The following is a 26,210-nucleotide window of genomic DNA, read 5'->3' as shown; positions in this document are numbered from 1 at the left end:
TCCTGAGATGCTGTTACTCAACCCCGTCCCCTTGCCAAGAAGGTGGAACACCCTGTTTCCTTGGAAGCCTTGGCTAATAAAGCTTATTTCATCAGCAGCCACATGGAGTCCTCACCCCGCAGCCCAGCCCTGACTGCCCCCTTCATGTCCTCCAGCTAAACGACTCTGGGCCCAGGGACCCGAGCAGCCGCCTCCCCAGCACCCACCTACCCCATTTCTCTCTGGCCTTCTCAGCAGCATTTTGCATTCTGAACAGCCTTCTAACTTTGTCTGGATAGCTAAGACGTCTGAATTTAGGCAGTGATATTTTATTTTTAATTAAAAAGTAGCTTAAGCTGCTTTGAATGTGTATTTGGTAGATTTAATCACTTGCTGCCTTATATTGTTTAATGGTCTCTAATTTTGCCGTGTTGGCGGTTTAGCAAGCACTTAGGATTTAAAACACAAGAACAAATTCTCATAGACTCCCTGGTGAGAAGATTTTAATCTGAGGTGCATTTCCTAAGAACTGACAATTTGGGGTAAATTTTCAGCATGGGACATGGGGAATTGAGGACACTGATAGCTTACTACTTCACCAACTCTTGCTGCAGATTTATCCGCGTGGTTATTACAGGCCTCTCCAACACTCACTTTATTCTAATTCTGTTTGGTTTGGAGCCCAGAGGTTAAAGGAAGCTTCTTGGCAGTGAACTGGGTTACACTAAAAAGTAGAAGGAGATACGTTTATTTACCAGACGGAGAGGGAAAATGTCTCTCTTGATTTGCATTGTGATGGCTCTACTTTGTACCTTCTCGATTCAAAGACATGTCGAGGCTGTAGGTAGAGGAAATAGGACACTACTTCTTCAATACGGTGCTTTCATATAATTAGTATTCACCATAAGCAGTTAATCACTAGAGAAGAGCTCCCAGAGACAAAACAAGTTGTTTAGCTTGTCAGCATTAGGGAATCGGAGGTGTTGAAACATGACTGCTTCGAGCTGGAAGTGGGTCTTGCCGAGGCCAGTGGCTGCGAGCAGACGGGTGCTTGGCTGTTACGTGCCCACAGCTCCCCTTACAGTACAACACAGTAACTGTTCCTGCAAGTCCAATTGTATTTTAATGAAATTGGTATACTTCCTAAGATCTTTTCTTCATGATGGTTCTCTATTTCTTGAAAAAAACCCCTAGCATTCTTGGATTCTATTTATATACTTTTAAGATGCCCTTCATTAATGTTTAATAAAGGAAAACCAAAACAAGTCACTTATTTTATGTGGAAGTATTCCTTGTTCTCCCCCCTCCATTCTGTGTTGCATAGAATGAGTATTCGGAATTTTTAAATTCCAGAATTCTTTTAGAGCTTATTCAGGTACTTTAAAATATCAAATTTAAGTTTTGCAGAGCACACTGAATGGTTTCTTGTGGAGAAACATGAAAAATGGTTCTTGCCTTTATCACAGTCTCATAATTTCTTTTCTCTTTTCTACCTAACTTAACCTAATGAGTGTTCTAAAAATGTATTGCCCTTTACTCTGGAGTCATAATTTTTCATTTATTCCCCTCAATCCATCCCCTTTTCCTGTGATGTCTGATTACTCGGCTCTTTCATCTGTTTGTTAAACAAACCTCTGTCAGTGTGGTGCATGGATTCCTAAGGTCTTCCTCTTATTCCAGGTCCAGATTTTTCTTTGTCTCATTCTAAGAGAGTTCCGACCTAGAAAGAAGATGACTATAAAATTTCTCGCCCAGGGGTCTTTTTTTGTTGCTTCAAAAATAGTTCACTTAGCCTTGTTTTCGACAGATATTTAGAATTTCTTTTGCATTTGATTGTTAGTAAAAATTATTTTCTTTGGTGGTCTGAATTTTCTTTCTGTACCTCTTTTTTTAGGAAAAGCAAGTAGTTCCCATTTAAATTGCCTTTACCTTTTCTTTTATCAACTGGCTTAGATTCCAGAAGAAATCTTTATTCTGTTTCTTGAAACGCAAATCTGTTCGCCTGTGATTTCCTCTTATTCCTCTGTATTGTCTAGTGTCTACCAGGCCAACTGCCACCTAAGGCTCAGCTAATATACCACTTGCTCTTGTCACTCCCACGTCACGTCACGTCACATCACATCACATCACATCACATCATATATTGTATCACAAGTTGCACTATAATAGAATTATTATTTGTTTACGTGTCCCCTATAAAATAGTAAGCTAGAATGTAGGGCTTTCAGGTAAAAAGAGGGAGGAAGGAAATTAATATTGAGTACCTACAACCTACAAAGTGATGAGCTTTATTCATGGCTCTGTGTGTGTGAGTAATAGTTATATGACATATATATTATTTGTCTTACTCATTTTGATACCCACAGAATTGACTGTGGCACAGCATCAACAAGTATTTATTGAATGAACCAGTAATGAGGAATTTCTAACCATTTCTGCTTACAGCCCAAAGATGGAAAATTGTGATAGTGCCTTATTTGAACTGCTCTGATAGGTTATAAGGAAGAGAGTACTGCTGTTGTCTCCAGGAGACTCAGGACTCAAACCATCTATCTATCTTTACTCTGTAGTCTGATACTTCTCAGAGACCACAGGAGTAGTTGGCTAAGGAGAATGGAAAGTCCCAAGGACTCGAGGGTGGGCGTCCAAATGAGCTGAGCAGCAGCCCCACTTCTATAAGCACGTGTTTTTATTTGATCCTCGAAGGCCAACAGCCATACTGAGACAGCATTCTGCTTCTGGGTGCCTCTCATCTCTGCTAGCTGGACCTAAAGGAGCCCAGCTCCCTGTGGGGTAACATAGATTTAAGAGAAGAAATAACTCATTCTCAGTGTTCTTTTTTCCCCTAACTACTACTTTTTTTCCTTTTGGGAGAGGTGGTGGGACACGTTAATACCATTTGCTGCCCAGCAGTGGCTGAGAGGTAATTGCACCTCTGTCAAGTAGTAATAAACAGCCTATATTCAAATAGTGCTTTGTAGTTTATGAAGTCCATTCTCACAAAGCATTGACATCTTTGAGTGCCCACTGTCTTTTCCCCCCATTGTTGCTAAACATACTGGGTTAAAGAATTATTTTTATACCAGAGGCTTCTATCTACTCCCCAACAGATCATTCCAGCAGCTTTTTTATGTCCCATCTTCCCTTTTAGGGGCTTAGCGTTTATCACAAGCTGATGGCAAATGTTAGACAAGACCTTAGCCAGAAACCTCAGGCATATGCATAATGGCATTTCGCTTCACCAGAGTCCTAAGCTTCCTTAGTTCTCCCTTTCATTACAACTAGAGATTTCTATATTTATTTCAGCTTGACTCCTGATTTATTTCTTCTCTGTCTCTTCTCTTTTTCTTTGTTCTCCGTCTCTATTGAAAAGAAGATCAAGTGGTTCTTCTCATTTTCAAAATATTTAATTATTTGGCTGACATATGGGTTCTTTTGGGGAACCATTTTGACATATTTCTTTAATTAGTCAGAAGGGCTGCTTTTGAATAGGGGAAGAGACATTTCTTTTGTTCAGCAACTGAATGTTTGATTATTCTGGAGATCCATTCTGTTATCGGCTCAGGGAGTAGGGGTATAGAATTAAAAATGTAACCCAGCTATTTCATGCGGAAGATTTGTCCACTTGTTGCACACCTGAAGGATGCTTTTGGAGAAATGGGGTGAAAGAAATAGCCAAAGAATCATTCCTTCTCAAATGCAGCATGAGCCAAACCAAAATAAAGTCCAGCCTAAAGGAAGAATAATAGAAAGTTTGGAATGAGAGCATTATATAAATCCTCAAGGAGGAGGAAGAAGCTGGTCCATGGTCTGGAGCAGGAATCTTGGAGCGCACAGAAGAGGAAGACAGTAAAGCAGGAAAGATTGAGTTGGAGGAAGTTGGAGAATAAAAGTGAAGTTCCTCTGCTCTGCCCAGCAACTTGCTGGAAGTAACAGGCTGGCTTTTCTGAAGAGGCTGGAGAGCACTGGAGAAGGGGAGAAGGGTGCGTGCAGGCTGTAGGGCTGGAGAGAGCATGGCATACCTGGGGAAGAGTGAGAGGCCAGTTTGGAGCCGGAGTTTCCTTAAGATGAATTGTGGAAGAAATGGTTGCAATGATATGTTGAGGTCAAGTTGTGGAAGAGAAATGGATGGGAAGGGGCTGGAGGATATAAAGGAAAAGTCAAACAGATTGGGCAGAAGTGAATGGAACCAATGGAGGGATTTCCTAGAGCAAAAATTATGACTGAGCAAAACAGAAAGAGGGATAAATGAAGGGTGAGAAGAAATTATGAAGAATGAAATTTTAGGGAGAGGAATTTGTCTTGTTTCTTGAATTGTTAGAATTATTAAAAATGTTTTTATAATAACCTCTTAGAGAAAATGAGCTGGAAAGAACATATTTTCGGGGGAAAATTACCACGGCCAGTACAGTGAGAGTTACGACAGCTTGCTGAAAAGGAAAAATCTCTGGATTAGAGAGGTACTTAAGGACTGAGGCAAAAATGATTCTATTTAATTATTACAATGAGAAGAAAATAGAAAATGATTTGACAGATAATTTAATTTAGAATCTTATTTGTAGAGAATTTTTGGGAATGTTCATGTATGCCACTTTTATTTATGTAAACAGCTAGTAAATCTAGCCAAAGTCATAATAATGAAATGGAACATGAATTTTGGGAGATTAAAAAGAGATTTTAAGGACTAAAATGAAATGTGAAGAGCAAACAGTGAAAGTTATTAAGAAAAATAATGAAAAATTATTTAACTAATTCAGAATATTCAAACTGAAATGTTCAAATAATAGAGGCAATATAATGAGAATTATGTTTTGAACCATGTAAATGTTTGCAACTTCATGAGGAATTAGGGTGGAAGTAGGATGCTGGGTGAAGATGTATGATGGGAGTGGAATCTCACTGAAAAGTCAAGCCCCGACTTAAAAACGTACTAAAGAAAAGGTGCTGGGGAATGTGAAGCAAAACCTAGGGGACGGCTTAGTAGCCAAAAGGGTTATTCTAACCTGCGTTAGGACAAAACATCACCTATGCAAAAGCAACAGATTTTAAGTGGATCCAGAGGCCAGGAAGAGGACATGAAAAGATAAGTAAATTTATTTTCTTACCTGCAAGAGACTATACTTCGGCTCTCTGGGACAGATGCGTGTTTGTGTTGTGGTCCATAAGGAAGAAACATTTCTCTGCTTACTCTTCACAAATGAGCCCTGCTTGAAATGTCTATTAGAACATACATGGGGGGCCAGCCCCGTGGCCGAGTGGTTGAGTTCGCGTGCTCCACTTTGGTGGCCCAGGGTTTTGCCGGTTTGGATCCTGGGCGCGGACATGGCACTGCTCATCAGGCCATGCTGAGGTGGCGTCCCACATAGCACAACCAGAGGCAGTCACAACTAGCATATGAAACTATGTCCTGGGGGGCTTTGGGGAGAAGAAGAAGAAGAAGAAGAAGAAAAAAAAAGGAAGATTGGCAACAGTTGTTGGCTCAGGTGCCAATCTTTAAAAAAAAGCATACATGCGTGCCTACTGCATGCACAGCAGAAAAATGCAGCCTATTTTTTAAATATACTGAAAAAAAAATCACTGAGCAACTTGAAACTAGTTTGTTGCTTTTCTCCTCCTTTAAAGTCATCAGAGCAGAGTTCTTCAAGTCCGTACATTAGGTGCTGTGCTGAGAAAGGGGAGACTGTGTTCTCCGGGGAAGGGACCAACGTTGGATGGATAGTCAAGCTGCTGCTACCGGCATAACAGGGCCATGTTCTGGGAGTACTGAGATTTGAAAATAACCAGGAGTCCAAAATGCTGAATACTGGAGTGCCAGGTCAAGAGGTTGAAATCAAAACCTCGGAACACTTTGGGTGGAATTGAAAGTAGAGTGTCTTCTGCTTTAGAACCAGCATACCTAAGGTTGTAGATATTCATCTGGTGATGTGATCCTTGGAGTTCTGATGAATAGTGATGTCTCAGAGTTGATGTCTGATTACTCCTGTTTGTGCTGTTGGGCATATTTCTCATAAAAATAGATTATAACATACATAAACTTTCTGATGTAATTTATTTATTTTTATTTTTTTTAAGATTGGCACCTGAGCTAATAACTGTTGCCAGTCTTTTTTTTTTCTTTCTGCTTTTTCTCCCCAAATCCCCCTAGTACACAGTTGTATATATTTTAGTTGTGGGTCCTTCTAGTTGTGGCTCGTGGGACACTGCCTCAAGGTGGCCTGATGAGTGGTGCCATGTCCGCGCCCAGCATCCAAACCAGCGAAACCTTGGGCCACCGTAGTGGAGCGCACAAACTTAACCACTTGGCCATGGGGCTGGCCCCTCTGATGTAATCTTAAAAGTGTCACTTATTTTCTAGTCAAAATTACTAGATAAATACATAGCATTTAAAAAATTTGGGATGATAATTTTGAAAATAGATAATTATTAAGCAAGACTTTTAAACCATTTACTTGTGCTATATTAGGTATACTTGGTTGCAAATAATTGAACCTGACTGATAAGCAGAAAAGGACTTACTGGAAGGGTAGATCATAGAGTCAGTTGAAGGCATTCGAATGACAAGATGGGGAATACCTCCCTTTGGCTTTAGTGCTGAGAAATGGGGCTCCGCCTTCACTTATTTTGGGATTTCTCTCCCACATTGAAAGTGTGTTTGGATACTGAAAAATAAAATATCCACTATAATTACATCTCCTCAATACTATGGATTTATATAAGACTGAGGCTTTTTAATATAAATGCAAAAAATTCAATGATTTTTTTGTCATAATTAGTCAGTCTTTATTCTTAGTAATAATTGTGCTAATTGCTCTAGAAATAATGTTGAACTTTCATCTATTCAACCATTTGAAAATGTTTATGCACAAGGCATGAAGATGTTTCTGGAATGCAGAGATGAATAAAGGAAACCAGAGATGGACGATGTCCTCAAGGAGCTTACAGTCCAGGGAGGGACACAAGACAGGTCTGAAATTCACAGTGAGAAGTAGAATATGTTATGGGCCACCAGGCAGAGAGTAGATTGGTGGTTCCCAGGGGCTGAGAGGTGGGGAGATGTTGGTCAAAGAGTACAGAGTTTCAGTTATAAGGTGACTAAGTTTTGGGGACCTAATGTACAGCATAGTGACTGTAGCTAATAATACTGTTGTGCACTTGAAAGTTACTAAGAAAGTAAATTGTAAGTGTTCTCACCACACACACACAAAAGGTAACTATGTGAGGTGATGGACGTGTTAACTAACTTTATTGTGGTCATCATTTCCCAATGTATGTATATCGAATCATCACATTGTATACCTTAAAATTTACACAATGTTTTATTTCCATTATATCTCAGTAAAGCTGGGGGAAAATATTGCCGCCAGGCCACAGAGGGCTGAGATTACCTTGAGCGGGGTGATCAAGAGAGGCCTTGGCTGGACTTGTGATTTGTCTGTGCAGTGATGAGGGAAAGGGCAGCCACACCTAGTTAAGAAATCCAGGAAAGGCAAAATTCTAGATTCTCTTAGGTTAGACAGTGTTGGTGGAGTCTACTAGTGGCAACAACAACAACACAACTAGTATGTGTGTAACCCTTTATAGTTTACGAATTGCTCCGGGTACAGAGACATACGGTGTGATGGGGAAAGTGCAGGGTCTGGAGCCTGAAAGCCTTGGTTCTGATTCTCAGCTCTGCTACTTACTAACTGTATGACCTTGGGGAAGTTATTGAACTTTTTGTTTCCTTTCTTTGATTAATGAAAAAAAGTCGAGACAATAATAATATCAATTTCATTGAGCTTTGAAGATTGTGAGCTAATATATGAAATGAGGCCTGGCACATAATAGCTGTCAATATTGCCAGCTGAGTTTTGTATCCTGATGCTTACATTGTAAGGTAGAAACTGTTACTGTCCTCACGCACAGACATAAAAACTGAGTGCTCAGAGGGTACACCAAAACTAAGGAGTTGAGACAAACCCTATAGCCTGTTTTTTACTGTGCAACGCTGTCATTCAAATGACAACCAACATTTAAGAAAAACATAAATTAATTATGCTGTCATATGTAAGTAAAAGAACTTGCCACAATCTGTATTTTTGGAATTTTTATTCAGATTTCCTGAAATTAATAAAGATACAAAATGCTAAAAATGTATGTAGGGATAAAAATTACAGAATTAGCTAGCATAGTAGCTGATATGAATGTACCTGAACAATTAACACTCATTTCATATCAGAATATGATTTTCTCACTGAAGCAAAAATGAATTTTCCCCTTTGGTGGAGCATCATCTCTGCCTTACTGTGTGACATGAATATTTATATCCTTCAAAGTTCTCGTGAAGACAATATATTGAATAATGACAGATTTCATCGTAAAAAATCCACTCTTGCCTTTTTATTTCTAGTGACCACATTCAGAACATTATTCTTAAGCTTACTCTAAATAATTTATACTCTCTCTAATCTTCGTTTTGGGAGGTAGGAAGTTTTGGCAAATCATGCACAGTAGGACAAAGGTGAGTCCTGTGCTTGCACTCGAGTTAGGTAGTGCTGGTGAAATAGCTCACGTGTTATCTGATTCATGAAAACTAATAGCCCTGGGAAATTTAATTTAGAAAGCTGCACATTTTGAGTAATATATAGATTACTTGACATGTAGGTTATTATTCAATTGAGAGATTTTATATGAAAATGTTAAATTAAATGCTACTGGCAGTTGCTAAAGATTGTACTTTTTAATTATTCTATTTTTCATCCAATGTCTCTTCCTCTTCTGTCATTGACACTTTCGGTTGCTGACAGAATATTCCTTTAGCTCAGATGTGTATTATCCATCCAGGTGACATCATTCCACTCTGAGTGCACACAGTAGGCACTCAATAAGCACATGTTAAATAAATGACCTTAATTTATTGTGCTCACTTTGTGGGTTGCTGTTGAAATTCTTTCAGCTTCTCCTCCAATTGTTCAAGTATGCAGGAGATTTTAGTCGCTTCTCAGGCTCAATGTGATTAATGAGACTTCTAAGCATGTTAAAATTGGTGCCATTGAATATCTTGGGCCTGAAACTAGGGGGTTGTTGATTGAGTATGCTTATATCTGCTCTGACTGAGGCCAGATAGAAAAAATAGACCTTCTTAACAGGGCTTAACGTTTCTGATTGAAGATACCTTCAACTGAACATGAAGGCACATAATAATGTGCTTCTTGAGCTTAACCAGGTACTTGTTTATGCCCACATTTTAATTTTAAGTTAAAGTTTTGGGCCTTCAGTTTTCATAAATAGATATATACAAAATTACGAAGTTCTTCAAGTTTCTGCCATATTTAAGCCCTATTTCTGTGCTGTGGTGCCTTATATTTTTACCTATCTCAGTTCAATGATGTCAGTGGGATTTCTGAAGGCTCCATTTTGTTTTTGGAATAATTAGAGTCACAATCATATTTGAATATATTGTAGGCATCGATAGTATATGGCATGGTTTTGGAGATATTGCTGTTTGTGTCAAAATGTTTTGTTTTTGTATAAAAGATCGAAAACTAACTTTTGTATGTTGTTGATCGTGAAAGTGTGAGCTATGACCAGGTAAACCAATGATGAAGGCTTAGGGAAAGAACCCACATCATACTTCATTAAGTATTATTGTCATCACTGTATGTGAGAACCAAAGCCATATTACCCAGATCTTCTATAGCGTAAACGGTCAGCAGACACTGGAGAGATTGACACTCTTGTCAAAGTAGCTTGCACAAGCGTTCATTTATTCATCCTTAATGTGTTTTTAAAGTTCTGAAAATGCACTGGAGAATGTAATCGCATCCATTCACTTAAAAAACACAGTTCTCCTGGGGCTGGCCCTGTGGCTGAGTGGTTAAGTTCGCACGCTCCGCTGCAGGTGGCCTAGTGTTTCGTTGGTTCGAATCCTGGGCATGGACATGGCACTGCTCATCAAACCATGCTGAGGCAGCGTCCTACATGCCACAACTAGAAGGACCCACAACGAAGAATATACAACTATGTATTGGGGGGCTTTGGGGAGAAAGAGGAAAAAATAAAATCTTTAAAAAACAAACAAACAAACAGACAAAAAAACACAGTTCTCCTTTCCAAAAGTCCCTTGCACCCCTATGTTCATTGCAGCATTATTTACAATAGCCAAGATATGGAAGCAACCTAAGTGCCCATCAACTAATGATTGGATAAAGAAGATATGGTCTATATATACAATGGAATACTACTCAGCCATAAAAAAGAATAAAATCGTCCCATTCACAACAACATGGATGGACCTTGAGGGAATTATGTTAAGTGAAATAAGCCAGATAGAGAAAGACAATCTCTCTGTGGCTCCACTGACATGTGGAAGTTAAACATGTAAACAAAGAGAACAGATTAGTGGCTACCAGGGCAGAGGGGGGGTGGGAGGGCCCAAAGGGTGAAGGGGTGCACCTACAACACGACTGACAAACAATAATGTGCAACTGAAATTTCACAAGATTGTAAACTATCATAATCTCAATTAAAAAAACCACAGTTCTCTTCGTAGCAAGCGGGTGGCACTTTTACACACATGCATATAGGAGTATCATGCATCTTTTTATGTTTAGAACTTATTTTTAATTCCTTGTGATTGTCTGTTATTCTAAGTTGACCAGATTATTTTTTAATTCCTGTATTCTAAGGTGTTAAATTTTTTTTCTCTAAATTTGGTGTTTGAAAACTTTTGGCACATACCCTGAATTCTAGCTTCAAATCTGATGAAAATATTCTATAATATTTGTTCTGGGTCTTTCCACATTGTTGCTAGGCTTCTGATTTGGGATGAATGCTTCCAGCAGAGTATGCAGGTTGTTGACAGTGGTAATATCCAAACCATTCACTCCATCCTTAGATTGTTGACTGAAATATTTTGAGGAATAAAATTAAAATCGTTACTGATTACCAGATTTAAACCCAGTCTTCTTGTCTAGGTCTGCAAAAGCCTTTCTCTGTCTTGGACAAAATAAAGTTAAGGAAGGCATTCTTTCATTTATCATGCATTCAGGGAATATTTATAAAGCATTTGCAATGTGTGAGTGAGGCGTGCAACTACACAGCAGGACTGCAGAGGTGAAAGGATAGACCCAGTGTCCACCCTCAGAGACAGCATGGACGAGCAGGAAGAGCACTGAACTGTGAGTCCTGAGACTCGAAGTTCCGCTCCAGTGCAGTCCTGAACTGGCTGCATGATTTTGGCAGACATGTATTTCCCAGACCTTTTTTTGCCTAATTTATAAAATTACTAATTGTACCAGCTCTAACATTTTACTATCCTACGACTTGATTTCTTCTAACTTTGACATCTGAAAAGCATTTTAAAAGCATGTCATCTATTTATAATTTGATTGTTTAGATTACTATTTCACACTGAAGTACTTAAGATCCTATTCCCCTCTTCCAACATCAGTACACACACACACGCTTGTGCACGTGCGTATTCTGAAGATGTGTACTTCTTAACTTAAGGGCAAAGTTTGGCCCTACTCTGTAAATGTGTTCAGAAAGCAATATAACACAGATACTGAAGGCAGCTTGTTTTTAACTTGTAGCTAAACATGACATTCAAATGTTAATTGGATGAATAAATCTTGTTCATTTTACAGACATGGAAATGTCAATGGAATAAAACTATTTATCACTAGATAATGGTCTCCTGCCGCCAGATAAATGCCAAGATGAAGATACTTATTGAAAATGTATCAAAATATTCTCTTGCTATTTATTGAAAATAAAGGTTGAGGAAAAGTTCAACTTTTCAGGTCAAACATGAGAAGTGCCCTGCGTGGTGTTAGTCTATTACTATATTAAACACAATGTTCCTGGTATAGAAGCACGAGAAAATTCTAAGAAATAATGGTCTCTAAATGAATCTTTTAGTTTTGCAGTATGAGAATTACTGGAATGGTACAGTGGCGGCTGGGAAGAGATACCTAAATGTGTTAAGCTCTTACTGTGTGCCTGACACAGTCCTGGGTGTGTTCACTGACGGAAGCCTGCTCATGAGAACAGGATTTGAAAAGGATTATTATCTTCATTTTATAGGTAAAGTTAAAAGCAAATAATTTGCAGTCGCATAGAGAGTAAGCGCCAACACCAGGATTCCCACTCAGCCAAGACTCCAAATCTAGTGCCTGTCTCCTGCACCCCACCTCTCTACTTACAGTCTTTAAGTCAGAGCGCAATACCTTTTGGTGTTGGGGGCATTTCAAGTAGATTATTTCCCCAAGTTTTGTTGCACCTGATGATCAAATACTTCTTGGGATCTAATGATTTATTATACTGATGAGTTTTCTTTAAATGATATTGCCCACTTGCCTAAGGAAACGAGCACACTCCTAAGTCTTGAGGACTTGGTAGCTCTGAATGGGCCATATAGCGCTAAATTCTAGCAGTTAGAGCACTTTCTTTCCAGCAGGGTGTGGTTTGAAAGTCTTTGGTGAATTCCCTCTTTCTACTTTCTTTTCTGAACTTAGATATCTATTTCTCCACTTATCTTGTGACATAGTGGTCTTCATAAAATACATTATTTGGTTGATTAAGAAAATATGTGAATAATTGAAGCTGTTTAAACAAATAAAAGGAGAATTATTGTTCATGAAAACTTTTACTAATCTCTTCATGCCAACGCCTTCTCACGTCCCTCCACCCCAACAATCCCCTTTCTCCATGTGCCACCGACACTGGGTGTTACTGTCTCCCTCCTCTGGACGATCGGAGAACTGCAGTTTTCCTCTGGCAGCGACCACTTTCTACCTAATATTTTAGTTATTGATATGCTGTTGATATACTTGTCATGGTTTCCCTAGTAGGAGGTAGGCTCCTTACTAAGAGAAGTTGTGTGTTTTCCTTCTCTCTATTCCCCGTGGTACCCAACAGAGTGATTTGGACATTACAGATATTCAGTCAGCAAGAGAGAGAAAGAAGCATGTGCGTGGTCTTTGATTTAAGGACTCGGGGAAATATTAAGACTTCAGAGGTATCCGTAGTGCACTATTGTGAAAGTGGGAGTCTGTCTACCTGGTCCTTTGCCTATGCTTTTATCTGTCAGTTCTCTCTAAAACACATTTGGATTTTATTTATTTTGTAAAATTTCTAGAGGTAGTGAATGAGCAGATAATTTAACTGCTAGATGGTTACAAAGAAGAGAAGCTTGAATGTTTGTTTCTCTCAGGTATAAAATAGTAATTCATATGGCTCTTTTTTGATATATAAATAGTATGTGTACTCGTAGAGGTTTTTTTTAAAAATCATAATCTTCTTCCAGTAGTTTTAGGTAGACACCAAGCACCATTGTGTCAAATGGATTATTACCTGACTGTCTTTGCCATGCACGTTCACAGATGGAAGACCTTTAGCTCTGAAGGACATATGGGAAGGAGTCCATGAGTGCTATAAGACACGGCTGCTGCAGGGACCGTGGGACACTATTACCCAGCAGGTGAGAATATTTTCATTTTATTGTATATGATGCTTTCCCTCTGCTTCTCTTTTCTTCTGCTTCTCTCTCCCCTACTCTTTTTCCTATTTCACTCCTCTGCATCCTTACAGATTTCAGCTCAGTTTCCTTTAAACACTATCCCAGACCCAGGCTTGGTTTAGCCTCCCTGTTATAAGCTATCATAGGACCCTGTAATTTTCTTTCATAGTGCTTATCACAATTTTAAATTATATACTTAGATTCTTTTTTTAAATTGATGTCTTTTCCACTATACTATGTGCTCCCTTGTGGGCAGACCGCATCGTCTGTTTTCCTCTTCATTGTACACCCAGCACCAGCACAATACTTATCATCTAGTAGGCGCTCAATAAAAAGGCATTAAGTAAATAAAAATAGGAACTAAGTGGGCATATACACTAAGAAATAGGTGATTTAGCTTGTATTACCTGTAATGTTTCAGGATTTTACACATAGGTACATTTGTAAAAAAAAAAATCTAACTTTTGATGAATAATAGGTTTGTAATAGTGATCTGAAAAAGTAGAGAAAATAGATCTGTCAATCAAGTCATTATTACTGCCTTGCTAAAATCAGCAGTTAATTATTTTAGAAATTTAGAAATACTCATCACCTCGCAACCAATCATGGTTTCCTTAAAAATATTTTTTACTTAGATCAAAAGTCTTATTTTTTCCCAGCCTCTGTTAAGCTTAATCAAAGCTTCCTTTAAAAATGACTTTATCAGCCATTAGAATTTTTATGCTCTCTTACGTGTTTGATCATAATAATGACAGTTTACCTCTCAATCAACATAAGAATCCTTAGCATCTCATAAGTAGTTCTTTGACAATGACTGCAAATGACCATTTTCTGGGTTTTAATTGAGGACAAAACTAGGTTTGAGCCTTTATATGTTTCACGCTGCCCCTCACATTAGTCCTTTCCTTCCCCCTCCCACTTTCACCCTCTGAGATCCAACCCTAAGGCCTCACCTGGAACAATTAGCAGAGCCTCCCAGCTCTGGTCGTCCTCTCCTTCCCTCCCTGCCCCTTACCATTAGTCACTTCTTAATCACCACTGCACTTACCTTAACCATGTGCAAACCTGCAAAGCTCCCCAAAGGCCTGTGGCCTATGGTCTGAGTGCCTCCTCTGGGCTTCATGGCTGCCACTCCCTGGCTCCAGCCTGCCCTTTCAAGCGTCTCTTCTTCTCCTCCCCTCTACACAGCTGTTCATTTCCCTGAAGCCATCTCTTGCAGTTTGTCCTTGGAATTCTTTCCAGGTTTGATGCCTTCCCTTTTTGTTCTATTTGCATTTTTCCTACTTGTTCTCTCATATGTTCTTTTCTCTGAAACCACCTCAGCTCACAAAAATGGCCCCCTCTGAAGCTCTGGTTCCATAGACCAGGCATGGGTGGTTGATATGAAGAAGGATAATGAGATGTGTAAGCAAATCCGCCATAATGATTTTGGCAAGGCATTTTATTTTATGCAAAATATTTTAAATTAACCTTTAAGTATGTCAAGGTGAGTAATAAGAGTTTCAACTTCCAGTGTCTTGTCATTGACCACAAGCTGCCCAGAAATGTATACTGTAGTGTCAGAATCCACAGGACCCATAAGATGTTTGGTTCTAAGAGTAAAGGAATTTGGCAAAGGTAGAGGAAGAGAGCATCCAAAAATATATGTGTGTTTAACTTTAGTGCCTTTTTCTCTGCTCCTTCTCAATTACATTTTTCATTATGCTCCTGAGCCCATTCTTATCCTTTCCCTTTTTCTGTCGCCAGCAGTCCTAATATTAATCTCCTTAATGGAAGCCTATAGCACAGTTCCTGGTGGTCTGTGTTGTTTGAGGTTTTAATTCCATATATCTCTGTTCTGACTCCTGACATATGAACAAGATTTTGAACTCAGCTGTATTTTCTTAGTTTCCTAATATGATGTTGCCAATAGAGTTCCTTCCATTGATAGAACTCCTAAGTTGCTAAACCAACCAAATGAACCAATCTGTACTTCGATTGTTTATCATGGAATTGACTAATATCTTTCAATTTATAGGCATATCAGTATCATATAGACAGGCTATTAGTGGACCATCTTTTTCTAGCTATTGTAGTCTGTAATGACCAAATCCTATCACCATAAGCATTACTATTTCTAACACCAGGTGTGGGGCCCATTTAACAGGAGGGATGTTTGATATAACCAAGCTACAACACAGCTAAACATTTAGATGTCCCTTCCAATTTGTCTTACTGAGGTTGATCAGTGGACAGCTATCCAGCTTTTGAGACAAACTTTATTTGATTAAGCTTTAGAATTGCTCATTGCAGCGCATGTCCAGGCATTAAGGACCTAGCAAGGGAAACCTGCTTGTTGCCATTGCACTGCTTGCAGTTGAAAGTCACCTTGAATATTTCCTTTGGAGGTCTTGGCTTTTCATCCCAGATTAGTTCATGGGTTGGTATTTACAGGCTTTTCGTTGCTGGAGATCTTTGAGAGGGTAGGTCTTCATTTTGGTAAGGCCCCATGTGGATAAAAAATAGTGGGGTGAAGGGGAGAATGAGCTGATAGAATATTGGTGGCACCAAACAGTAGATACCATTTTGCAGTGTTGTACTAAAGAACTGTTAGCTTGCAGACTGAACATGATAATGACATCCCGTCCTCCAGAGCAGCTTAAAAACAAAAGCAGCCTTCGCATAATATAAAATGCATCTCACTTCATTTTCAGGCTTGATTGTGCTCATATAGTTTGTTGCTCTTCATCTTTAGTAATCACACTTCCGTTCTCTCAGCATTTGTCTTGATGATAAGGACCTGTTTGTATGAGACGTGAACCCTCTTCTTTGAAGACAAGCCACTCATGAATCTCATACATTTGATTATGATGATTACTTACCTGCTTTTGTCCAACATTAGGGACTACCTATTATCTCAACCCTGCAGCCTAATAAAGAACTTCCAAAAGAAAGTTACCATGTGCCTCCTTGGATCTGCTGAAATTGGTGGAGTGAATGTTACAATAATGATCACTGGGAGGTGTGGGCTCTCTGTTTTAGGTAAAGAACTCCTGTGATCCTGGGCTAAAATCATAAGATTTTAAAAAAGCCTTCAATTTTACTTGAAGATGTGTGTGTGTTTGTGTATGTGGGTGTGTAGTGGTCAGATAAGTAATTTTTTCTTACTGTCTTCTTTTTTTTAAACTTTACATTATGGAAAATTATGAGCATATACAAACGTAGGGATAATAGTATAATGCACTTACAAACTCATGGCCAATCTTGTTTTTTTGGTATCTTACCCAATCTGGAATTTTGGGGAGGCAAATCCTAAACATCATCTTCTCTCATCCATAAATATTTAAGTATGTATCTTTAAAAGGTAAGGGCTCTACACGAATGTTTATAGCAGCCTTATTCATAATAACCCAAATGGAAACAACCTAAATGTCCTTCAGAGGGTGGGTGGATAAACAAACTGTGGTACATGCTTACCATGGAATACTACTCAGCAATACAAAGGAGCCAACTATTGATATGCTCAACAATCTGGATGCATCTCCAGATTATTATGCTGAGTGTGAAAAGCCAGTCCCCCAAGATTGCATAGTGTATGATTCCATTTATCTAAAATTTTGTTGTTGTTGTTGTTCAGGAAGATTCACCATGAGCTAACATCTGCTACCAATCTCCCTCTTTCTTTTTTGCTTGAGGAAGATTAGCCCTGAGCTAACATGTGTGCCAGTCTTCCTCTGTTTCGTACGTGAGTCAGCACTACAGCATGGCAGATGAGTGGTGTAGGTCTGCACCCAGGATCTGAAGCTGCGAACTTGGGCTGCCAAAGTGGAGTGTGCCGAACTTGCACTACAGGACTAGCTGCCTAACATTTTTGAAGTGACAAAATTATAGATTGGAGAACATATTTGTGGTTGCCAGGGGGCTAGAGAGGGGGTGTGGCTGGGAGGGAAGTGGTTCTGGCTAGAAAAGGCAGCATGCGGGAACCTATGGCAGTGGAAATATTCTGTATCTGACTGTATCAATGTTAATATCTGGGCTGTGATATTGTACTATAGTTTCACAGGATGTTACCATTGGGGGAACTGGGTGAAGGGTATGGTGAATCTCCTTGTATCATTTCTTGCAACTGCATGTGAATCTATAGTTGTCTCAAAATAAAAAGTTTAATTAAAAAAGGACTTAAACATAACCACAATTTCTATTATCACAACTAAAATAGTTTCTTAATATTTCTTAATATCATTAGATAAGCCATTGATGTATAAATTTCCTCAATCGTTTCTTATTCTTTTTTTTTTTTTTACAGTTTCTGCAAATCAGGCTGCAAATAAGATTTATACATTAAAGTAGTTAACATCTCTTAAGACATTTTGAATCTAAGATTTTCATTCCTCCCTCTTTTTTTTCTTATAGTTTTTTTTTGTTGAAGAAACAAAGTTGTTTGTCCTATAGTATTTACAGCCTGGATTTTTTCCCCCTAATTGTATCTCTGTGGTATTATTTAGTGTTTCCCCTTGTATTTTATATAAACTGGTATTTAGATCTTGAGGCTTGATTAGATTCAGGTATGTTTTTTGGGGCAAGAATATGTCATAGGTGGTTCTGGATACTTCCATCAAGAGGCCCATAAAGTCTGGGTATCACTCTTTTTTGTGATGTTAGCAGCCATTGATGGTTATTGCCTACTGTATAACTCCATTTATCTAACATTTTGGGCATTGCAAAATGGTGACGTTCTAAGTCTATCGTTCTTTGCTTATTATCTGGACTGCTTCTATAAGGAGACAGTTTCCCTCACCAGCTTAGTTACCTGAGGTGTGCTTTGTACAGAATAGGCAGGATAAATGCTTGATTCTTTCTCTTTATGTTCTAGCATTCAAAATAATGAGTTGGTTCTTTAGCATCCTCCAAAGGTGGCCAAGAAAGCTTTTTATGTATCTTAATGAACTCATGGATGTAAATGTTTTCTGCATTTCAGTTCATTGAAGTGATTTTTGATGCTCGATTCACTTCATCTTTGGCCAGTGAAAGTCTCTTTAAGTTGGCTCCTGAGTTATTTTGATATGATCCAAGTAGCTTTCCTAACTTCTTGCTGTTTAGTGTGACAAGTTGTTGCACATTCATGTTGTGCAATTCCTGCCTAGACTTGGGGTCAGCCATTTTCCACGAAGGCTTGCTTCCTTTCAGAGCCTTTATTGAGGTGCTGGAGCCAGACAGAGCGGGTTTGCCTCTGAGCACCACCACTTACTAGTTGCACAACCTTGGGCAAATTACAAAGACTGTTATTTTTCAGTTGAAGATAATGGTAGCATCTACAGAGTGTTGGTGGGAAGACTAAGAAAGAAGGTTTATACCAAGGTCAACCTGTGTCACATCTCCTTTCAAATATATTCTTTCTAACACCTGAACTGTGCCCTTTAAAGTTGGAAACCAAGACTTTTGAGGAACTTTGTTTTCTGATTCCGCATGCCTGAGGAAGCCTGTCCAAATGCAAGTAAATGAATGGGATTGGGTGGATAAAAGTGGAAAGAAACTCACTGATTATTTTCCCTCCTGTGTTCCCATGCACTGCTGAGAGAAAACTGAGTTAAATATTTGTAGGGAGTGGAATGGGAGGAGCCTGTGCAATACACATTTTGCATATCTCAAATACCACTGATTTCATTTTGAAGCCTTTAGCATATTTAAAACATGCAAAAATATGACAGTTACTTTCAGTGAGTTTTCATTATCTTTCCATGCTAAATCTCTCAGAGTTAAAAAAAAAAAATCAAAACACAACAAAAAACAAAACTCCTTGCATACCTTTTGGTGAGTAGATTGCGTCTGACTCTGAGAGATGCAGGAAGTCACTGCTTAAGGATTCTTAAATAATGAAGCTTGGTATGTTGCCTGGTGATTTATAATGCTGGCTGATAAACTGATGATTTAATTGTGCTTCCTCTGGTAATAATCTTCAGTGCTCCAGTGATGTTCCACTGATTGGCTTTCTTCTGAACTCAGCCTCCCTGGAGTCTTTAGGCATCTCTTTTACACAACATCCGATAACTGACTTTTAACTGTTCCTATTTTAAATAATACAAATCAATTAAAACACACAGCTGTTTAACAAAACTTCTCGGTGTTGGTATAGGTCTCGGTGGGTATTTCCTGATGGCTCATAATGACATCAATTTAGTGCACCTGGTAGGATCTGTGTGAACTGGAAGTGGCTTAATTCTTAAATGACAAGAAAATTAAGAAGGCTTTATGGATTGCTGCTGCTGCTTCAGAATCACTGCCAGCTCCATTGCTGGCTCTTCCATGGTGGAGTTTTATTTAAGTGGGATTGAGGACATGATGTGATTGTTTTCTCTGTAATCTGCTGCTAATTTGTTGATTCTGAGTTTCATTCTGAGTATTCATTCTGAACATTAATAAGTCACTTTAGTGGATAGGTTTATGGAGCCACAGTAAATGTATCTATCTTGTGGACTTTTTTTTTTTTCAGCTGAGGAAGATTTGCCCTGAGCTAACATCTGTGCCAATCTTCCTCTACTTTGTATGTGAGTCACCACCATAGCATGGCTGACAGTGGTGTAGGTCTGTTTCTGGGATCCGAACCTGTGAACTCCAGCTGCTGAAGCTCCAAACTTAACTACTATGCCATGGGCCAGCCCCTCTTGTAGACTTTGTAGAAACCTTCCAATGTTTTAACAGTACTCAGTGATTCTCTCACCCTTTCCTGTCTTAGGAGAGTGAAATATATTTTCATTATTATGTCATTTCCTTTGGTATCTTAGAATAATAACAACAGTGCTATGTTTCTGTGTCTCTGTTGGTAATTAGTTTTAGATTGTAAGTCTGCACCTGCATTGTGACTTGCAATGTTTATGGAATGCCGATGCTTTGGCTACCGTACATCATCAAATTGTTTCACTTTCCATATTCATTTTTTTACCAATTCAGAAACATTTGTTACTCATACTCCATTGTGCTTTTCTTGTATGGGGCTAAAACACACATTTTTATATATTTTGTTTGTTCCTCAGACTTTCTTTAAATTAAGAAGTACATGAAACTTCTTTTTGATTATCTCTAAGTAATTAATTTTTCTCAAATTCTTTTTAGGCTTTACACCCTACAGTGTTTTTGAAAAGTCTTCACTTCATACTTAATACTATTTAGGAATTGATATAATATTAATTCTCATCCAACTTTTACTTTCTAAAGTTTTCTGACCACTAACCACTAATTAACTATTTAAATTAATCTAAGTAAAAGGGGGATGATTTATTATTTAAGACCCTTGTATTATTAAATTAATTTCTAAGATGTTTTGTTTTATTCCATTTTAATGAGTTCAAGATACATAGTTAAAAAAGGAATATATTTCTTATAAATAACCAGATTACAGTGGTATATTTGGCTTTTACTTCTTTAAACTGAAATTTGTTTCACTAGATAATAAAAACAAGAGGCTGGTTAATGTTCTTGTTTTATATATATATATATATATATATCTAGTTGAGCATAATATCGCTTAGCTTTTTACCATCAAAGTTACACTTTTGACGCAGCACATGCCCTGAATTTATACAAAGGCTTTCTTTAAAGAATTTCCTAGCATTCCATTGATCCTTGAAGTATCTATTCCTAGAAAAGGAACAGCTTATAAATGTAAAAATAAAATACCATTTGAAATATTTAATAATTAATTTTAATATTACTCATCTTAGCACATTTCATCTTGATAATTACCTACCATCAATTTTTAATTTTTAATAAACATCTTAGTTCCAAAACTTCAAGTTTGAGGAATATTTATATTCTCATTTCTAGTTTTTGAGCAAGGTTATTAGTGTGGGAGTGGTAAAGCAGCTGCTAGAGGCAGGTAGAGAGGCTGGGGGTGGGGTGCGGATGGGAAGGCAGGGGGAGAAAGGGTCTGCAGACACACTTATCCAGGTAGGTTCTGAGCCCCTTAGAAGGGTTTAAGTTTCCTAAGAAAGATGCTATTTGTTTTATCCTATTTTTGGCATAATGGTTGCTGTACATCCATATTCTACAATGCAAGAATTGCACATTTTTGTCATTCCACTTTCTATCCCCTTCAGTTTCTCTTTTCACCTGTTGCTTTCCTTGTTCTTTTCCATGTCAGCTGCTAAAGTCCCCATATTACATTTGCAGTCTATATTTTATAGTCCGAAATTTGGCCAGTAAATAGAGTAATGCCAAAGTAAATGAAGGTTTGTGCAAGTCGTTACAATTACTTTATTGTATGCTGATGCTATTTTTTTTTCAGTATATTAATTCAGTTCTACTTCCCTCTGTCCAATCTGAATTTCAAAAATATTTCAAGTGGTGTATATACATACACTATAATATAAGATTAATACACATACTATAACCATCAAAGCAAGTGAATGAGAACTAAGCAATGGAGGGGAAAAGACAGTTGTAAAAAAAGACAGAAAACCTAGGCTAAGGGGAGTTTCTGAGCTTTCTAGAACAACAAATAAGAAAAAGGGAAAGCCAATTAAATCCATTACTTTTATTCTTTTATGGAAGGAAGCAGAAAAATTTATCAGGAGAGACAAACTTTTTTCTTGTACTAAATTTTAGGAAGATAATTTCACAAATATGAACAGATGGTCTCCTTTATAGATACCACGTAAACCAACTTTAGGAGATGGGGAGGGAGTGATGTTCAGTTATAGTTGTGTGAGAGTTACAGTGATGTCCTGTGTGTGTGTACGTTTACACCGCAAAGGTCCTATTGAGCAGCTCACTGTTCAGTTTGAGCCTGCAGATGTATTTTGAGTGCTTGGAAATTTCTTTGCATTTGAATGCCTTTGTTAGACTGGGTATGTGCTCTGTAGTTAATCATGGTCAGTTGCCCGTCCCCTCCACTGCCTGATGTCCCATCTATTTCACTTATTTACTTTTCCTTCCTGTCTTCTAAAGGCATTTGAGTTCATCTATTTCTCTGTTGATACAAGATAAAAAGAGCTTAGAGATTCTGTATGATTCTGAATGTGTGAATTGCAGTACATATCTTGGTCTATCCTCAAATAAAAGTGCTATCACCTGTGCTTAAATTTGTGTGTGTGTGTGTGTGTTTGTGTGTGTGTGTGAGGAAGATTGGCCCTGAGCTAAACGTCTGTTGCTAATCTTCCTCTTTTTGCTTGAGGAAGATTGTCACTGAGCTAACATCTGTGCCAGTCTTCCTCTATCTTGTATGTGGGACACCACCACAGCATGGCTTCATGAGCAGTGCATAGGTCCATGCCTGGGATCCGAACCTGGGAACCCTGGGCTGCCGAAGTGGAGCATGCAAACTTGACCACTATGCCACCAGGCCAGCCCCTGGGCTTAAAACTTTTTAATACCTGTTTTTTTTTTTTCTGACTAATAAAAGTAATAAATGCTGATAATTTTTAATAAACTTTAGACTAGCATAAAGAAGAAAGTAAAAATTACTCATAATCTGAAACATTAAAAGTTACTGCTGTTAACCTTTCAGTGCGTAGCTTTCTAAAAATATTATATTTATATAACCATATATAATACATATATTCCCATATGTTATATATAAATAAACACAAACACAAATGAGATCATACTATGTACTTGGTTTTTGAATTTACCTCACAGACATTTTCATGCCAATATTTAAATGCATCTAAATTTTTCTTTTAATGACTGCATAGAATTCCATTCTAAGGTCATGGCATAGTTGTTTCAACCAATTTTATGTTGTGAACACTGAGTTCTTTTCCCATTGTGTGTATTATAAACAGTTCCTAAATGAACATCCTTGTACATGTAATTTATGCAGTTGTCCAATTATTTCTGTGGAATAGATTCTCAGAAGTGGAATTGATGAGTAAAAGAGTATTCAGTTTTAAAGATTTTGTTAGATGTACCCATGCCAGTCTCAGAAAAGGTATACTAATTCCTCTTACCAGCAGTATATTTGAGAACCCATTTCCCTAAGTGCTTGCTGACACTGGTCATAATTGTTCTTCTTAATGTGTTACAACCTGATGTCAGCCAGGCTTCTAATTGGAGTCATGTATCAAACAATTTAACACTGAAGTTACTGATGAACAGCTGAAATGTAGTTTTCCTTGCAGTTGACTGGCACATACATTTTAGACACTGGGGAGGTTGACGTGTGGTCAGAATTGAAGGGTCTGATTTCCATTTTTGCCAAGACTGAGCATTGCTTCTGCTTCCAGAGGCGGCCTGCAGGAGTCCCTGCCAGTAGGGCCAAAGCTTCTCTTTGTAAGCTTCATTAGATTTGCACAAATGGTTGAGCAGAATCCATGGAAGCCCATAAGTCTTGCTCCTTTAAGCATCGTAGGATCTTGGATTGCAAGATTTTTGTGAGCTGGAGTTATCCGTCATCCACTCACCCAGATAACAAGACTTGTGTGAATATCTGATTGAGTAAAATTGTTTCAGGGTGGGCCCATGAGGATGAGGTAACCATAAATATACCCCTCCAAACAATCGAAGGGTTAGCTTTTTGAACACTTTCAAAATAGTATCCCTTTGGGTCCTGAAGAACATCTTCCAAAACTGACAAATTTGGTTTTGGCCCAGTTGCAGTTGAGCTCTTCCTCCTGGCTGTAATTGGCTACTAGATTAATGTATTCTTTGCGTAGAACCGGGTCATCACCATAAAGATGGGCTCTTGTCTTTCTGTTTGCTGTCACAGGAAATCAACTTCTCACTTCTTCTCCAAGCTCTGTGAGATTGGGAATGAACTTAAAAGTATGGGGCTTGAATGCAACTCTATTATATAACCTTTTAAGATAAGAACTTATCTTGTCTAAAGATTATTCCAGTAGGCATAGCTAACATTTAATGAGCTTTAACCAATTGTCAGATATTCTTCTATAAACTTTACACATATTATTTCACTTAATCTTCTGAACACGCTTATTAGGTGTCCACATTTTAGAGAAGGGGAAACTGAGGCACAAAGAAATTTTGTAGCATACTAAAGGTCCAACATCTACTAGGTTACAGAACCAGAACTTGTACTCACATAGCTGTACTTGAAAGCCCATGTTCTTAAGCACTATGTTTTAGCTCCTGCTGTAATGCTAATCTTATTCTCAAGATGGTATTATGTTGAAGATTTTATACTAAAGTGGGTCTGATCCATTTTGGAGTCATAGACCCCTTTGAGAATCAGATGAAAACGCTGGAACTTTTTCCTAGATACACGAAATTTTGCAGCTCTAATCAGGAGATTCCTCAAAAGGACATCAACATCCTTGGACTTATAGTGGCTATAGTGGATTAGAACTCAACATCCCTTCCCCCCTCTTTCTCTTGTGCACTTCCTGTACCGCGGACACTGGAAAGCTAAAACATAATTCTCCAGCTCCCTTATGGGGTGGAGTCTGAATTTGATTTAGCTGCATCCTGTCAGATGCATTTGTGCAGGATTTGGGAAGCCGAAGTGTGTGGAGGCTGCACGTTGTGGGAAGCACTGAGGGTCATGGAGGTTGTCTGTGTGGCTCCAGTGTCCAGTCACTAGCTTTAGGAGTGTCGAGGCAGAGGATGGGGCCATCATTTTGTGGGTGTGAATTGCAGCAGGTGTGGCGTTGCCCTGGAGGTGGCCGCAGGGGAGGCAGGCTTCTGTTGATGGGAATGGGGCTGATTCTAGAATGGCAGATTCCTGATCTGAGAAGAGGCAGTAGGTCCCATGGTGTCCACTTCTCCCATGTAGCTTTGGGAATTGTTCCTGAAAAGCCATCTAGAATTTTTTTATTCAGCCTTCCCCATGAGAGCTTCAAGTAGTCAGAGTCGATTCTGTTTTCTGTAGGCGAACCTTGACTGATACAGTAATATATAGCTGCACCCAAGGATAGTTTTTTCAGCAGGTTGGGAGTTTGGCTCTGGACTTAGAAACACTTGGTTTCTTATTCAGGTTCTTCTACTCAATAGCATTGTGACTGAGGACAAGTTATTTGACCTTTCACCTTCCCTATTTGCAAAATGGGAACTTATTTCCATATGGGGACTGTCATAAAGCCTGCCCCATTGTTGTTGAGAGAATTATATAAGTTAATACATGTGATGTGTTCGGCATAATGCTTGGCACATAGTTGATGCTAAGAATGTGAGCTATTATTATCATTAATCTATGTGAAATTAATGCAGAGGACATAATTCCTGTTCTGAATAAAATGTAGCACTACAGTGGTCAATAGAAGAATTGATGAGCTTCAGGTTTCCTAGAGCAGTACATGTGCACACCCAGACTGACAGGCGATTGGGAAGGAAGCCGGTACAGAGTACTTAGGGGTCGTATTAATTAACTAGATAAGGAGTTTTGTAGTTCTCATTCAAAAGAAGATTAAAAAAATTCTGATAGGAAATCTCCTTGTTCAGCAGAGACCTTCAGCTTTAGATGGCTATTTCGACATGCTGTTTTTTATGAGACAGGGTTGGCAAATCCCAGGAGAACTGTCCCAAGGCTGCACGAGCAGTGGAAGTAGCCCATCAGGGCCTCAGCGAGAATCCGGCTCCACGTGCTCTGCCCGAGACATGCCGTGAGCTGTTGCATTCCACAGTCTATAGTTGTTACTGGGCTTGTGGCCAAACCTGCAGCTTCCCACTGAGATGTAGATGTATCTTAACATATCCTACAACACCTCTAGGATTGAGTACTATAGATATTCTAGTCATTTTTTAAACCACTTGCTGGTGACAGGAGTGAAGTTGAATATGTGTCTAAGTTACTTCCTCTAAT

General features: G+C 38.6%; 1 protein-coding gene across 4 annotated transcripts in view; it reads left to right on the top strand.

Annotated features, from left to right (window-relative positions):
• The window catches only part of ATG10 (autophagy related 10), a 208,478-nt gene that overhangs the window by 131,301 nt on the left and 50,967 nt on the right, over window positions 1-26,210 (top strand). For all 4 annotated transcript variants that reach the window (XM_014857026.3, XM_070517844.1, XM_044777905.2 and 1 more), the window contains one exon: window positions 13,344-13,441. In XM_014857026.3, the coding sequence (XP_014712512.1) occupies window positions 13,344-13,441 (98 nt within the window). The remainder of the gene's footprint in view (window positions 1-13,343; window positions 13,442-26,210) is intronic.

The sequence above is a fragment of the Equus asinus genome, chromosome 9, assembly GCF_041296235.1.
Source record: "Equus asinus isolate D_3611 breed Donkey chromosome 9, EquAss-T2T_v2, whole genome shotgun sequence".
Taxonomy (NCBI): Eukaryota; Metazoa; Chordata; class Mammalia; order Perissodactyla; family Equidae; genus Equus; species Equus asinus.
The sequence above is the reverse complement of the archived record's forward strand: the minus strand, read 5'-3'. Positions and strand labels throughout refer to the sequence as shown.